This window comes from Phoenix dactylifera, chromosome 3 (assembly GCF_009389715.1).
Source record: "Phoenix dactylifera cultivar Barhee BC4 chromosome 3, palm_55x_up_171113_PBpolish2nd_filt_p, whole genome shotgun sequence".
Classification (NCBI taxonomy): Eukaryota; Viridiplantae; Streptophyta; class Magnoliopsida; order Arecales; family Arecaceae; genus Phoenix; species Phoenix dactylifera.
In genome coordinates this window covers 14,969,696-14,984,471 of record NC_052394.1, presented here as the reverse complement: position 1 = coordinate 14,984,471, position 14,776 = coordinate 14,969,696, and the positions used below count along the sequence as shown (strand labels likewise).

The 14,776-nt window shown below is 37.8% G+C and overlaps 2 protein-coding genes across 2 annotated transcripts; one reads left to right on the top strand and one right to left on the bottom strand.

Annotated features, from left to right (window-relative positions):
* Positions 1-140: 140 nt before the first annotated feature.
* Positions 141-13,290, top strand: LOC103719220. The gene is made up of 3 exons (XM_008808359.4): positions 141-240; positions 1,897-2,010; positions 12,718-13,290. The coding sequence occupies exons 2-3, from the start codon at positions 1,980-1,982 to the stop codon at positions 13,113-13,115; spliced, it is 429 nt and encodes a 142-aa protein (XP_008806581.1). The 5' UTR covers positions 141-240; positions 1,897-1,979; the 3' UTR covers positions 13,116-13,290.
* LOC120110251 lies at positions 2,021-8,121 on the bottom strand. The gene is made up of 2 exons (XM_039124713.1): positions 7,221-8,121; positions 2,021-7,125 (listed from the first exon to the last, which is right to left on the bottom strand). Exons 1-2 carry the CDS (start codon positions 7,767-7,769, stop codon positions 6,853-6,855), a joined length of 822 nt encoding a protein of 273 aa, XP_038980641.1. The 5' UTR covers positions 7,770-8,121; the 3' UTR covers positions 2,021-6,852.
* Positions 13,291-14,776: the final 1,486 nt, after the last annotated feature.

Below are 14,776 nucleotides of genomic sequence, written 5' to 3'. Positions count from 1 at the left end.
TTTGGGCCAAGCCCCAAACAAGCGACCTCAGCCCGATTGATTTGCACCCTAGGCCTGGTGAACTCCAACCCCCCCCCCCCCCCCCCCCCCCCCCTCCGGGCCACTTCTGCACGTGCCGGCATTATTCCCGTACACGTGTTGGCGTGTCGCAGTTCGCGACCAGCAAGATCGATCTTTTTTGTTTTGCGAGGGCAGGAAAGTTCGGGCATTTTTGCCGCAGTTTTAGAAGAGCGCGGAGAGGTAACGATTCGGTTCCAACCCTTTCATTTTCTTTTCATTCTCTCCATTCTTTTCATCGTTGAGGTATTCTGGGGGCATTTGAACTTCTAAAAGTTCCATTAGACTGTCTCTCTCTTTCTCTCTCTATTGCTTTCGTCTGAAATAAGTGTTGCTCAACTTAATATGAGAAATCTTTTAGAAGGAGATTTGAGTGGGCTGTTGGATTACGTCCTATGATATTATCTTTTTGCTGGAAAGGGGTGCCTACGTTGAAGATTTATCAATATTAATCTTTGTTTGGACTTTGAAGGAGTGGCAAAATACTTGCCTTCTGTTTTGAGCATTGTCACTTAGTTGATTCTAAGAACCTCAGACAACTGCTTTGCTTACATAGAATTGGGAATCAGGGAGCCTTTTCCTGGTCAAATGGTATTCCCCCTTATAGTAGTCAGTGGTCTAGTATTCTTGATGTCATTTGCGTTGCCTTGATAAGCCACATGTTAAATGGTCTTTAGCATCATTATAAATGTGGCTATTGAAAAAAATGTGCCGGAGGAAAGTTCGACAAAGAAATGATGAAAAGATCCAAATTCCTTTGCCAGGAAGAAAAGAGAAAAAAATATCTAGTATTAAAAATTTAGGCATGGTTGTCAAAAATCCAGGTGAACCCCAAGTAATTGACCTAAGGTTTCCCTATTACTGCCACAAAGATGCTAAATGCCTAAGTTCCTTGGTTCTAGGTCATTCAATCATTCTATGATTCAGCAACTCTGTTTAATGTTACCATATTTTCATAGTATCTCAATATCATAACTTTTAACTTTCAGAATATACTGTAGGTTGCATAAACTATATTGAACTCGTGAATAATAACACAATAAAAGTAATTAAATATGACACTGTTGTCTTAGCTCAAGTGGTAGAGCTTGCAATCTTCTTCAATCATGTGTCCTGCTAGAAGCTAGTGCTTAGATTTAGAACTTTGAATGGAAAACATGTGTTAATTTTGTATTGCTGAAATTTGAGTTATTTATTTTGATGCATCTCACCAACTTATTAGCAGTCACGAGTCATTTATAGAAAAAAAATCAAGTTTATAGTTTTATTATTATGGTCTTGGACAGTAGCCTTTGTTGATCCTTGGATTCTTAGTTGTTAAAATCTTTCTTTTTCAAATTTTTTTTGGTCATACCAACACCATCTGCTAACAGTCAAATCATTAGCTGTTGATTACAAGATTTTCAAACACTGGACGAATCTTTGTTATTCCACAGCTGTAGGTTTCATTCTTTTGGTACTATTTAGTTTTGTTTATGGACTGGCTTCAAGAAAATGGAACAGTATCATCTCCCTAGACTATTTGAAACAACTAACCTTAATTTAGGAGCTGCTCTGGAGCCTCTTGATTTCCCATTTTCACCTTATTTATGTTCATATGTCCAATTACTGAGAGTATTCAGTCTCTGCTGCCAATAGTTTATAAAGAGTTGCATTTGAAAGTTCAAGTTCATATTTGACAGTTTGTATTTCTGAACCTTAATGCATCATATTTATATATTTTTTCATGATCATGAATCATGCTTGACTAACTTTTTGAAGTATTAACTATGCAAAAAATGCCAGAACTTACTTAGTTTATTTCATGCTGATAATGATTTGTAGAAGACAATCATGCAGGTAGCAAGTGGTTCGTAAGGTTCTGTAAGAGGGATTCCAGGATTTGTGGCAAAAAGAAACATCGGGGAAACTTAATTTGATTTATGGATTTTAGTACAGCTGCTTGTTCTGGAGGTAATATCAGATGCTGGTCTTTATTTTACTTCTTATTTCATCTGGAATCAATAAATTGCTTACATGACATTTTGGTTCTTTATTTCGTATACTGTTTTATGCATAAAGTATCATGTATAATTCATACACATGTTTCCCCGATCTATGTTATGGAGTATGTCCATTTGTTAAATATTTAAACAGAAACCTGTGCATCTCCCTGTCTAAACCTGAATACAGCATGATTTGTTTTGACTAATGGCAGGATCCGTTGCCAATATTTCTGGCTTGAACTGGAAATGCTTAACCTTTTTTACATCTTTTGTATTGAAAGACAAAGGTCTGATGAATTTTAGTAGAATAAGAACGATCGATGGAGTTTTCCAGATTTTCCTAAAATAGATCAAAAGGCATTGTGTCGGGGTGGCCAAAGTTGGGTATCCATCTAAGAATATAAATAGAAGATTCAAATACTTTCCCATGTTAATTCAATAACAATTTGGTAATTTTGAAACTATGTAGTGGTCATGATGTCTTCTTAACTTGAAGTTTACCTTTTCTACAAAATATCCTCGTTATACATCCAATGTTGAATGTTGTTGTTGATGTGTTGATACTTGAGAATATAAGCAAGAAAACGCCACTAACCAGAGATAGATCAGTATATACATGATGCAAGACTGGCATTGTTAGGCTGGTATTGTGTTACAATACAACATAGGTATAAAGTAGTATGTTTGACGGTAATGTGTTTTGCTGGTGTATAAGCACATAGCGGTCACTGCTTGTCAGATCATTGGGGGTTATGCAAGAGAGTTGGTGAGAAAGAAAAAAAAATCAATGTGTCATTGTGAAATATCTGATTATTGGTGATATGGATGACTTTCAGACTTGCAATACATGATCAAGTCAAATAACTTTTACAGGAGTCAAATCGGAAAATGGTGCATCAATATATCTATCTGGTATTCAAGTATAAAAAACATCTTCTCCATGGATTATGAAAGGCAATTTAATCTTCAAGGAAGAGACCAGTAATGAAGCATAGGTTTGTCTCTTCACCAAATTGATGGAAATTAAAATAAGCTTCAAGCCGAACAAACAGAAGTGATAAAAAGGATCCTGTGATATGTGATCTTGAAGGTAGCAGTATGTGAGCTAGTATATCATAATGAAAAAAAAATGAATTAACTGAGTGAACACATTCATTAACAGGCTAACCGATGGAAAGACAAATCAGTCTCTTTGATGAGTTGATGGGAGCTCGTAGGATTCGGAGAAGCTTGCGTTCTCCATCAAAGTCTTTAATGGAGCTTGATTGGTGCTGGGTTGCCTACATGTCTGTGAAGTTGACATGGGATTATCACATCAAATTAATTATGTAGGGAAAACCAACGTCCCTGATGATTGAAACCTATAAAAAGTGGGTAAATGTTCTCCAGATCAAATTGCAATCACAAACATGTCTCAACATGGTAAGTGTGACGTCAACTATTGGTACTTATTATCTTATATGTAATGAGAATTTTGGGGCTTTGTTTAGGAGGACGGATGTCTAGCCAAATATGCATGATCATACATAGACTAAACTGCCAAATTTGCTCTATGAATTACCTGAACCAGGAATAGGCCCTATTTGACCAAGAGAAGACCGTACATAGCCATCTTTAGATTTCTGTGAAGAAAGCATTATTTATTTTGTATTGGTAGGCTAAGCATTGAAGAACCAAAAATACAGTAATCTCATTAATGAAGTTATGCAAAAGCTATTAGCCTAGTTGATTTTCTAAAAATTGCAGTAGCTAATACTTGCATACCAAAAGCTTACAGTGCTGATCAAGTTCTTTAGTTGAGTCAATCAAGTCGTAATTAGTTAGCTGAGTCATATTGGAGTCTTGTTGATATTACTTTTATTGTTTGAGTCATCAGTTAGGTTTATGCAATTTTCTACTGTTTTGTTTTGTTTTTCTGAGCATTAAGGGCTCGTTTGGTTCGCGGGAAGTATTTTTTTCCTAGAAATATGATTTCTGAGAAGTAGATTCCTGGGAAGAGGATGCCTGGGAAAGTACTTTTGGCATGTTTGGCTGACAATGGGAAAGTGACAGATTTTCAGAGCGCTTATGTTTGGTTGACCATCCACTTTTCTGGAAAAGTTATGTGTAATTCCTATTATACCCTTAATAAAAATTAGGTCTTTAATGCCTCTTTAATGCTGAAGGGCTTTTTTAGGAAAAAATAAAAATGCGATACTCTAGTCCCTTGACAAGTAGCTTTGCCACCATCAAATTTGGATCTAGCACGAGTTATGATTGGTAATTACAACAAAATTGCCTACCTGAAATCCTCAAGTCTCACTCTAGCGAAAGCTATTTGCTACCAATGAAGTTTAAAATGCGATGCATCTCACCGTTCTCTTTCTCTTGAAGGAAAAAGAAGAACCATATGCTATCCTTGCCATTTGTTGATATTTCTGTGAACAAAGTATAACTTATCCTTTATTACATACTAGTCTGTTGAATGATTTCTGAAAACTGAGGTTCTGGTCATCTCAACATGGTCACATGAATACTCATGTGCTGGATGAAGCATCTTCACACTTCATATTAGAAGCCACCATAGTTAAATCTTTGGCCTGACAGCCATTCTTAACGTGTTAAGAATGTCAACTATGGTTCGCTGCATCATTGAAGGTAGCAAGTCATTATAAGTCAAATATGTTGCTGGCTGCAAGCACATATATTCTCCCCAAAACGTCCATTGACCTACCCAAATCATGATGATAGTGACCAATAATAACTCATGAAGAGAAGGATATTAATAACCATTGTTATCCATTAAAGTAACTATCCAAATTCATACGAGTAAGCACCTAGCAACATACGAAACAAGAAACAACATACAGAAAGTGCAAAACATAAACTTGTAGTTGATCCAAAAGCAGTGTTTGCATCCATTGTTATCAATAAGGCCTACACCAAAAAGCTACCCAATACATAATATCCCAAAAAGATACACAAACCCTACCCAACTTAGCTATATCCCACTTTGAAACTCTGAGCAAAGAGTTAAAACATATGCCCTTCTATAGTCATCTGGAAGACTGAAAAAGTAATCAGTCTCCAGTGGGTCCATTGCAATTTTTCTGCCCACCTTAAGAATCTCAGATTGAGAAAGACCCTGCACCTTCATCACCTCATAGACCACTGTCATTCTTCTATCTGCAGTCTCAGACTCGTGCTTAAAACGTTGAGCCAATTTCTCAATATGATCTCCAGCAGCTGCCATCATGCCTACTACTTTAGTCATCTCAGATGTAAGATCTCTCACAACCTCAAGGGCCTCATGCCTAGCTTTCTTAGTTCTGGTTGGCCTACTTGGACCTGCAACTTCAGTATTAGTAGCTGTCTGGGGAGTATTCATATTGACATTCTGACCAACAAAATTGCTATCTGCCTTTTGGCTCTCATTGATGGCTGGTGATGTGTACGGATACTGTTGCTCCTCCATCTCTATTTCTTCAACAGCATCTACAGGTGCTTCAGCTCCCATTCCGGTAGCACGATCCCTTCCAAAGATATTAGTCAAGTCCTCAAAGTGAGGAAAAGGCTTGTTCCTCATACCTTGAGCATTTGGGTGACTCTGCATTAAAAAGAACAAAAAAAAGTAACACAACATGTATGAAAGGTATTCATAGAAAAAATAAACAAATTTATAATGCCAATTTATCTTAACCCAGTATCCTCCTCACAGGTCACACACTTGTTGATGTCATCCCACCCAAATCCACTGCAGTTAGGTCCCAACATCTCTGCAATAGCATTGTATTGTTTCTTCAAGAGCTTGACCCGAGACTCGATATGTGGTGTTGCTTTCAGTCCACACCCAGAAAGCTTCTCTTCTATTAGTCTCTCCAATTGCTGCAAATACCCACTCCTAAAAGTCCCATTATCGCCCCTCCAACCTCCTCGGGTTACGAACTCAACCAATGCCTCAACAAGCTTTGCATCCTCCACATAACCCCATTTTCTGTTACACTTTGTTCTCTTGTTTCCTGTTGATGCTTCTCCAGCTATTGAGGTGCTCATATCTACATTCACAATCTCATATATTATAGATATACATTCACAATCTACAATGTATAATAGTTATACATTCACAACCTCACGACATGATCTTACATTTGCATTATCTAAATGAATGGATACAAGGGAACTATTAAGTAAGAATTTAATATAACACAAGATTATAACATAGCAAGGAAAATATTAAACAAGGATTACAGCATAACACATAATGTTCATACAAATATTAAGAGCCCCAAATATTAAACACAACAAAGATCACAATTTTTTCTCAAATTCTATTATGCTGCCACTCTTCAAACATTTGGGCAGCAAGATTAGCCCTGAATGCATTTCAAGATGTAGATGACTCAATATACTCAATATATGCACCCTGCTCCTGTGGAAAATTGCCATGAGAGCACTCCTCATTGTACAAAGCCTCAATAGGATCTACAGACATCTCTTTTCTAATGTAGTTGTGCAGCAAACAACATACAGAAATGATCCTACACATTGTCTTAATAGGGTACCAAGTATTGCTCCTAAGGATTGCCCATCGCATCTTTAATAGGCCAAAACATCTCTCAATTACATTCCTAGCTTTTGAGTGCCTCATGTTATAGAGCTCCTCTGGTGTAGTGGGTTGATGACCATATCTCCACTCATTGAGGTGATATCTTTGACCTCTAAATGGAGTTAAGAAACCTTCAGAATTTGTGTACCGAGCATCGCATAGGTAGTAATAGCCTACTCATTCAAAAACATACAAAAAAAGTGAAATCAGAAAAAATTAGCTATTCTACTCATGTAAGTAAAAAATAGCTGCAATATTAGACTTAAAATTACCTTGCGAAACTTTTAATCCATTTCTACGAGAAATGGCATCCCTAAGGACTCTATTATCATGTGCTGACCCCTCCCATCCAGGTAGCACGTAAATAAACTGCATATCTTGTGAGCAAACGCCAAGTACAGTGGTAGAAATCTCATTCTTTCTCGACCGATATCTAGGTTTGTCCTTCTTCGAGACCCGCATTCTAATATGGGTACCATCCAATGCACCTAGACAATTCTACAATGCAAGTATGAATATAATAATCAGTACTTTTAACAATTTAATAGGCCAAAATATTTCCTTTAAAAATGTGAAATGTAATATTAACTCACCGGAAACCACATCCATTTCTCATCTGTTGATCTTTCTGTGACAGGCTCAGGATTCTTTAGCAAGTGTCTATGTAGCCTCAAGATAGCATTCAAGACAACATTAAAATGCCTACTTACTATCTCACCCGATCTACGAAAGTACAATTGCATAACTCTATTTTTTGAGTGATGGCCTAGGATGTGAAGGAATATTGCAACCATCTCTTCCACTTGAACATTTCTATTCCCCTCCAATTTGCTAATCGATTTAAGCATTTCACAAAGCTTCCAAAATGCCCTCCTATGCATTCTAAGTTGATCAATACAAATTTGATCACTCTCCATTATCATAAGTCTAAGATTAGCTATTCTATTCATCACCCTCTCATCAAGTGTTCTATCAAAAACATACACCATTTCCCTAGGAATCCTAACATTTACTCGTGCCAAGGTTTCAAGAATCTTGGCCATCATTGACATTATCATCAACATCATCTCTGTGTATATTACCAAAATGGTACTTGCCATCTTCTTCTTTTTAGAAACAAATAAACGAGCCATAACTGCCATAAGCAAGCAAAAAGTATTACAACAAATAATTAAATCATCTATAAATATGTTGGTTCTGACCGATCAAAATAAAGGAATGCATAGACCAAAAAAGTTTCCTTTATGCTAAAGGAAGGGCCCATGATACTGATTAAATAACTGAGATAGTGCTTGGTAGTACTGTTTACAATGTCAAGCAAGAGCAGAATAGGAAAAGGTAATCCCATGGCACTTTATGGTCAAGGTAAAGGAAAGAATTTGTTCAGAAAGGGACCTCTCTATAATAAAAAGAATTTGTCCCATCCCACCATCCCCTTCAAGTGAGTACCCAAGCGGCAACTGCAACATCACAGCACAGCAGCCATTCAATCTCCAAACTCCCTCCTTTTCTCTCTCTACCAGCCAAGAGGGGAGAAGAGACCGAGAGGAGAAAATTAAAAGAATCTCCACCCTCCAAGAAGTCCATCTCCAATCCCCCTATCTTTCTTCCTGATGGCCCAGCTGGATCAGGAGTAAGGTGAGGGAAGGAAAACCAAGACCAGAACCAAAAAAGAGAAGGGATGAAAGATAAGAGTGGCTTCAGACGTGTATCAAGCCAACCAAAGGACTCCTCTCTCTTTCTCTCCACCCAAAACAGAACTACTGTCCCCAACTTCCCAAGGACTCTATTAAGGCCAGGAAACTCTCCACGTCCCTTCCATCAAGTGGGAAGACTCGTAGCCAGCTCCTGTTCCTTTTTTCTATGGGGCCTTTGCTTCCTTTTGGTCATGGTTAGACAAAAAACAGGGCAAGAAACCCTCCTGGCCTTTGCTTCCTTTTGGTCACGGTTAGACAAAAAACAAGGCAGGGCAAGAAACCCTCCCGGCCTTTGCTTCGTTTTGGTCACGGTTAGACAAAAAACAGGGCAAGAAATCCTCCCGGCCTTTGCTTCCTTTTGGTCACGGTTAGACAAAAAACAGGGCAAGAAATCCTCCCAAAACCTCCCAAAATGAGAAAGAAAATCCCTACGACCATAAACCAGGAATTCCACAAAACAAAAAAGAGGGGAAATCTTTATCAACCTACGACCATAAATCTGCAGAATACTCCGAAATCGGGAGAAAAACATCGAATCGGAGAGATGAAACCCGACTATCATGAAAAACAGATTGCAGGAAAAAAAAAGTTGAAAGGAAATTATGCTTACCTCTTTGGATTCGAGAGGAGACTGGTAGAACTCGAATTCTTCCCAAGGTTTTCGTCGGAGCTAACACCCACGAGATCGAGAGAGCGAAGTGGGAAAGAGGAAGATGAGCGGGCTTTTACGATGGAGGAGGGTTTGAGGAGAGGGATCGCGATGGTCGGTCATAGCTTAGGGGCTTTTTGGAGAGAAAAAAAAATATTTTGATTCCTGCCTCACGGGAAAGTAGCTTTTCCATGTTCCTCATGGGAAAGACTTTCCCATGTTCCTCATGGGAAAGACTTTCCCATAAAACGTGGGAATTACATTCCTCCGGAAAAAGAACTTTTCCATCTCTCTCCTTTGAAAACTCCAACCAAACAAGAGGCATTTTATTACTTTTCCGTTGACCACACTTTCCCCCCTTCTTTTCCCGCGAACCAAACGAGCCCTAAGATATTTTGGTGGGCATGAAGTCATGGTTATTTTATTTTATTGCTACTTGGTCAAAAATTTACTTTTATGTGGTCAATAATGAGTTATATTTGGGGTTGAAGTAATGGCTGATTTCTAGTCAGACTATAAGTGGAGGGGCATCTGTTGTTATAAGCCATTTTTAGATCTATTTAAAAAGGAGGCCACCCACTTCCCCAGTGGTTTCCATGAAATGTTGAATTTTTGATGAATCAAAGTAGCCTTCTATGTGTTTTAGATTCCATCATGTGATGCAAGGTCATATGTGATACCCTTGGAATGAGTTCAACTATGATGTAGGAACATCCTGGAGTAAGTCCAGATCTTATATTTCTTACTTTTCCTTTCGCATCTACTCTTTTTATAACTTGTTGCACTTGTTTTTAATGTTTCTAAAATAACCCTAGATTCACACCTCATAGGCCAAACTGTAGTCATCCCTTGCATTCATTTCAATCAGGAAACTTCCGATATCATTCACCTTTGATAATTCTCATTTCCAAAAAGAAATTCCTGCCATCAATAAGTTTAGTCCTAGCATCCAGAAACCTCATTACCTTAAGTCTTTCCCTTCACCTGGCTATCCGACATAAATTGGTTCTGTAAGCTTCTTTAATCTCTTTTTTGTTTTTTTTTTCCTTTTACCTTTTGAGGGGGTGGGGGAGAAGGGGGGAGGGGGTGGAAGGAGGCTAGATAAGCCAAAACATGGCTAGATTTATAACAACAGACATCTTCAAAGCAACAAACACGATCTGTGTCCCCAAACAAGACTGGCTCTTAGTCTTTGCCAACCTCTTTTGATAAGCAATTTGCTATAGGACATTTTGTCATCGGGGAGAAGTTCGACATAGATTGCTATTGAGAGTTGATGTTTGTAAATTTGAGGTTTAATAACCTGCAGAAAAATTATGGAAAATCTTAATAAGTTCAAAGCCTAATGTTGTTCAAAAGCCTAATTTGAAACTGTGATAACATTACTTTGTGACTTATGGATATACCCTAGCACATTCAGTTGTCAAAAAATTAATAAAAAAAATAATTTGAACTATTGAAAGCAGCGTCAACGGAACCGGTACTGGCACCGTACCGGTTGCTTGATAGGACGAGTCGGTACGGATCTGTGTCGGGTCGTGCCGGGTCCGTACCAACACAGTAGAAGAGATGGAGGAGAGGGAGAACGAGAGAGGAAAAGAGAGAGAGAGAGAGAGTAGGCGGAGAGAGGGAGAGACTGCCCTCCGCTGGCCTCTTTTCCTCCCCACTTGCTCTCTCTTTTACTCTTTTTTCTTCTCCTTCTCTGTCTCTGGCAATAGTTTTCATTTTTGTTGCTGGAACCTTCCCGGTGAGCTACTGGGACGGCTCGAAGCAGCCGGAACCGCCAGGTTTGGGATGGTTCTGCCAACCCTGATTGAAAAAATTAGAGAAGGTTGAACATCAAAGTGCTAAGTCAAAAGCGTCACAAGCGGATGGGTCATGGTGGTGTGGACATCAGTGGGAAGGACTAAGTGCTTAGAAAATTTACAACCCACGCTGCATCAAAGAGGACTATAGTACATGAACAAAGGAACAAATATTACCTCATGTAGAAGCAGAAGTTTAGAGGGGCAGAGCCAAAGGTCAAACAAAGAAGAAAGCAAAAAATATGTATGAGAAACAAAGATAAAAGGATGTATACATTTTATTTTTCTTGTGTGGTATTTAGTGTTAGATTAAGATTGAATTAACAAAATTCTGACTGGGAAACAAAAATATTTTAGCATATGCATTTGTTATATTGACTTTATGATGTTCCTTTTCTTGATAAAGTGTCTTGACCCTTCTTAAGATGGTGCTGAAACTAAAGACGTATAATGACATAGGGATATGCCGAACACAAATGGCTGCAGATTTATCTCCCAATATTTAAGTATTTTAAGGGAGCTAGTGGCCTGTAGCTACTCGCGATCTGTTACTTATTATGAGTATATTAAGATTCGTGTGCTCACTGAACAAGTTGTCCAGCTAACATGATGATTGTCTCTGTTAGTTAACAATTAGAATCAGCATTTAACTATGAGACTAAAGCTCTTGTTGTAATTTTTGGATAATTCAATAATTCAAGATGCTGACCTATTGTGGCGTGTTTTTTGACACTGTGCTAGTTCAATTTCTCATTCAATTCTTAATATTAATTACCTCCGGCCCATTCTGTGGTGTCTAAGTTCATATAATAGGTATGGGTGCTGAGATTTTTTGTCTGGCAAAAGCTTTGCAATGCTTGCTCGTACCTTCTATAATGAACATTCTTTGTTGCATTAAGAAGAGACTGCCACAAGTAATTGTTACATCACTGGGTCTTACCTTCAAAGACGTGTTTTTCCCCTTTCCTTCTTGTTTTCTATTCTTTTTGATAGTTTGAATATTTATGCATAAGCTAGAAAATTGATGTCAAATTACTTATACTGCAGTACAAAGAGAGCTGCAAGCTGACACTCACACGTGCACGTGCACACACACACACAAAGAGAGAGAGAGAGAGGGAGAGAGAGTGAGAGGGATGTGCTTCCACTTTACATATGATAAAATTATTGTTTCAGAAATATATAGTTTCTTGTGAGACTTCTTCCTGTTATAGAACCTTTACAGTTGCAAGTTCAGAAAGTATATACGATGCATTTGGTGTGAGGGTGTCCTAAAATGGTAAAACCGTGGCAGAAGGATTTCCGCAATGCAAGATTTGATCATTTATCTTACTGTGAGATTGAGAACCATAATTCTGTCTTTGAGCAACATATTATGGGGGGAAAGTATAGATTATTTTATCTATTTTTTTACTTTAATAGAATTTCAGATGAGTCAGAATCTGCCGATTCAGTGCACTTACTTGATTACTTAATTTACTATCTCACAAATGTGGACATTAAGATGAAAAATTTAATTTTTTTGATGTAATTCGGTTTGCTTAGATGTGCTGTCATCTTTTTGCTTTCTTGGTGTAACAAGTTGAAGTTTCAATACTAAAATTTCAACTATAGAAGACTTGTTCTTTCCAATTTCGGTTGTTGCTAATCTTCACTTTCACTTGCAAATCTGTTATTCCATTTCAAGTTGGAATGGGAAACTATTGAATTCAGAAAAATGTAAAATAATGCCATTGAGTACTAAAGTTTCCAAAAATATTGATTATGTCTACATTTCCGGCCTGTGAAAAATTAGCCATTTCCGCGCATTTGTCAGCACATTTAAGGGGTCCTCTATTCATGTTGCTTATGGAATTTCTGTTTCTCTTTTTCATGTTTGTATATACAGCTAAGCACTCAATTGTCTGATAGAAGATTAAATTTGAATTTTGTTTGTCAGAGAAGAATGCAAATGATGTGACAAATGAAACAAAGGAAGGAACTAAACATGAAATGGAGTTAAAGGATCCCCCAAACCAAGATGATGACACCCTGAAATACGGTGAAGATTATGACATGAAGAAAGTCAATGGCAAGGTCATGGAACAAAGCGCTGGTATGAGAAATGAGAACAATACTGGAGATGTAAACATGGAAGCTGCCATAACAACCGATGATGTCATACGAGCTGGAGGTTTTGGAGCTAGAGATGATATAAGCAGTTTCTTACCTGTTGCGATTGATTCGACTGACTTTGAGGCTTCACTTCGTGATGCACGGGATTTTGAAGAACCGCAGGAGGAAATATCAAGGCCAGGTCTTGGGTGGACCGAATCAATGGATGAGAAATCGTCTTGATCAACTTTTTACCTGTTGATGATGTTTGAAACTGTTGCGCATCTAAACAAAATCACTGTATCTTGATCTTTCAGATACTATGAAGTGGTTTATGATGCTCTTTCCTGTACTGTCATGTATTTTATCCCAGATTTGTGGAATTACTTCTCTGTTATATTATGCTTGCAGATTCTCATGTGGTTTGTTCTGTCTATATATTTTATCCTTGCACAGTTAATGGTTACAATGCAGGAATTAACACCTAGGAAAACCCAAATGCAGGAAGTAACACCTAGAAAACCAAAATGCAGATAATTATCCGCGTCATTGCAAAACATTGATATGCCAATGCCTTCTTATCTTCAATTTGGCTTCTTATTATGTAGCAAGCTGTTTCAGGTAACCTGATCTTCTTTGTATGCATCTTCATCCATTAATTTATAGGGTGGCCATGGTTTAACATTGCATCTCTTTTCCCTCCATAGCACTGGCCATTCTTGCTTTGGTGCAGAGTATCTAGGACTTGTAATTAGGGGTTCTTTTTCCTAATGGGCTTCTTTTTTTTTTTGTTGCTTAAAGAAAAGAGGAAGGGGGGAGGAAGGGACAAGCCCACCCCCGCGTAGCAGCCCCCACTGGGCCTCCGTCCTACTAGGAGAATGTTCGATGCGGGCAGAAATGGCCGTGTGTTGAGCACCCCGACCGGTTTTACTCATATCCTTTCCACCCGTGGGCCCGACTCAACTACTCCTCTAGGCTTTGGCTCGAGTCCCACGTGTGAGTACATCACAGCTGGCACCATCCCGGCTACTAGAGGTCCAAGAAGCGTTCCTATGCCTCATGTCCAAGCAATGGCCGAAGCCATATTTTAATCAACGCCGCAGCGACTCGAACTTGGGATCATGAGAATAGAAATTACACCTAGTGCCACTAAGTTACCACCTTGGTGGCTTCATAATGGGCTTTTACTAAGCATTATAGATGACATGTATAGAAGATTTTGTCCTGAGGAAGATGCCACCCTCCATCACTTTATTTGCTAACGAAACGATCTATCAATTGTTACGGAAAACAAATACTAATAAATTTAGTTAAAGACTAAATATCATATGCGAGTTGCTTTACACCCTTAACCGGGTTGTCATTTTACCTCAAGCAGTATTTTATTGATGACTTAAGTCCAATGATTGGTAAAATGGTAATTTCGTTTTCTTTCTCTATGGATTAGTTAACACCATATTTAAAAGATATTAGATTAAGAAATGAATATAAAATTACTTCAAGTAAATCTAATCCATGAAATTTTCTTTTATTGTAGATTAAAAAAAGTGTTGCTTGATATCCACAAGACAAGATCTTATAAAATCTCTTTAACAGTTATTATGGGACATTAATACCCCGTATCTTATTTGTTGGGTCCCCTTTGACTATGAGATTTTGCTGAAATACTTTTAAAACAAACATAAAAGGATATTATTTACACACTGTACTTAAATTTATAGTTCAAATATGAACTTTATGTTGTTTCTTCTATTTGAAATTTTTGTACACCTTTCTGTTATATGAGTAAAAATAGTAAATAGATAAGGTGTGAAAAATATATGCGAACAATAATTTATATGGTAGTCTCAATGTAAAACATGTCTTATATTTTAAATAAAGATAAACATAGCAATTTTTTGCAG

Excerpts from the sequence above, each read along its gene's own strand:
- LOC103719220 (XM_008808359.4), top strand. The coding sequence starts at position 1,980 with ATGGATTTTAGTACAGCTGCTTGTTCTGGAG. Across the intron at positions 2,011-12,717 it reads TACAGCTGCTTGTTCTGGAG|AGAAGAATGCAAATGATGTG; the intron begins GTAATATCAGAT and ends TTTGTTTGTCAG.
- LOC120110251 (XM_039124713.1), bottom strand. The coding sequence starts at position 7,769 with ATGGCAGTTATGGCTCGTTTATTTGTTTCTAAAAAGAAGAAGATGGCA. Across the intron at positions 7,126-7,220 it reads AGAAATGGATGTGGTTTCCG|AATTGTCTAGGTGCATTGGA; the intron begins GTGAGTTAATAT and ends CTTGCATTGTAG.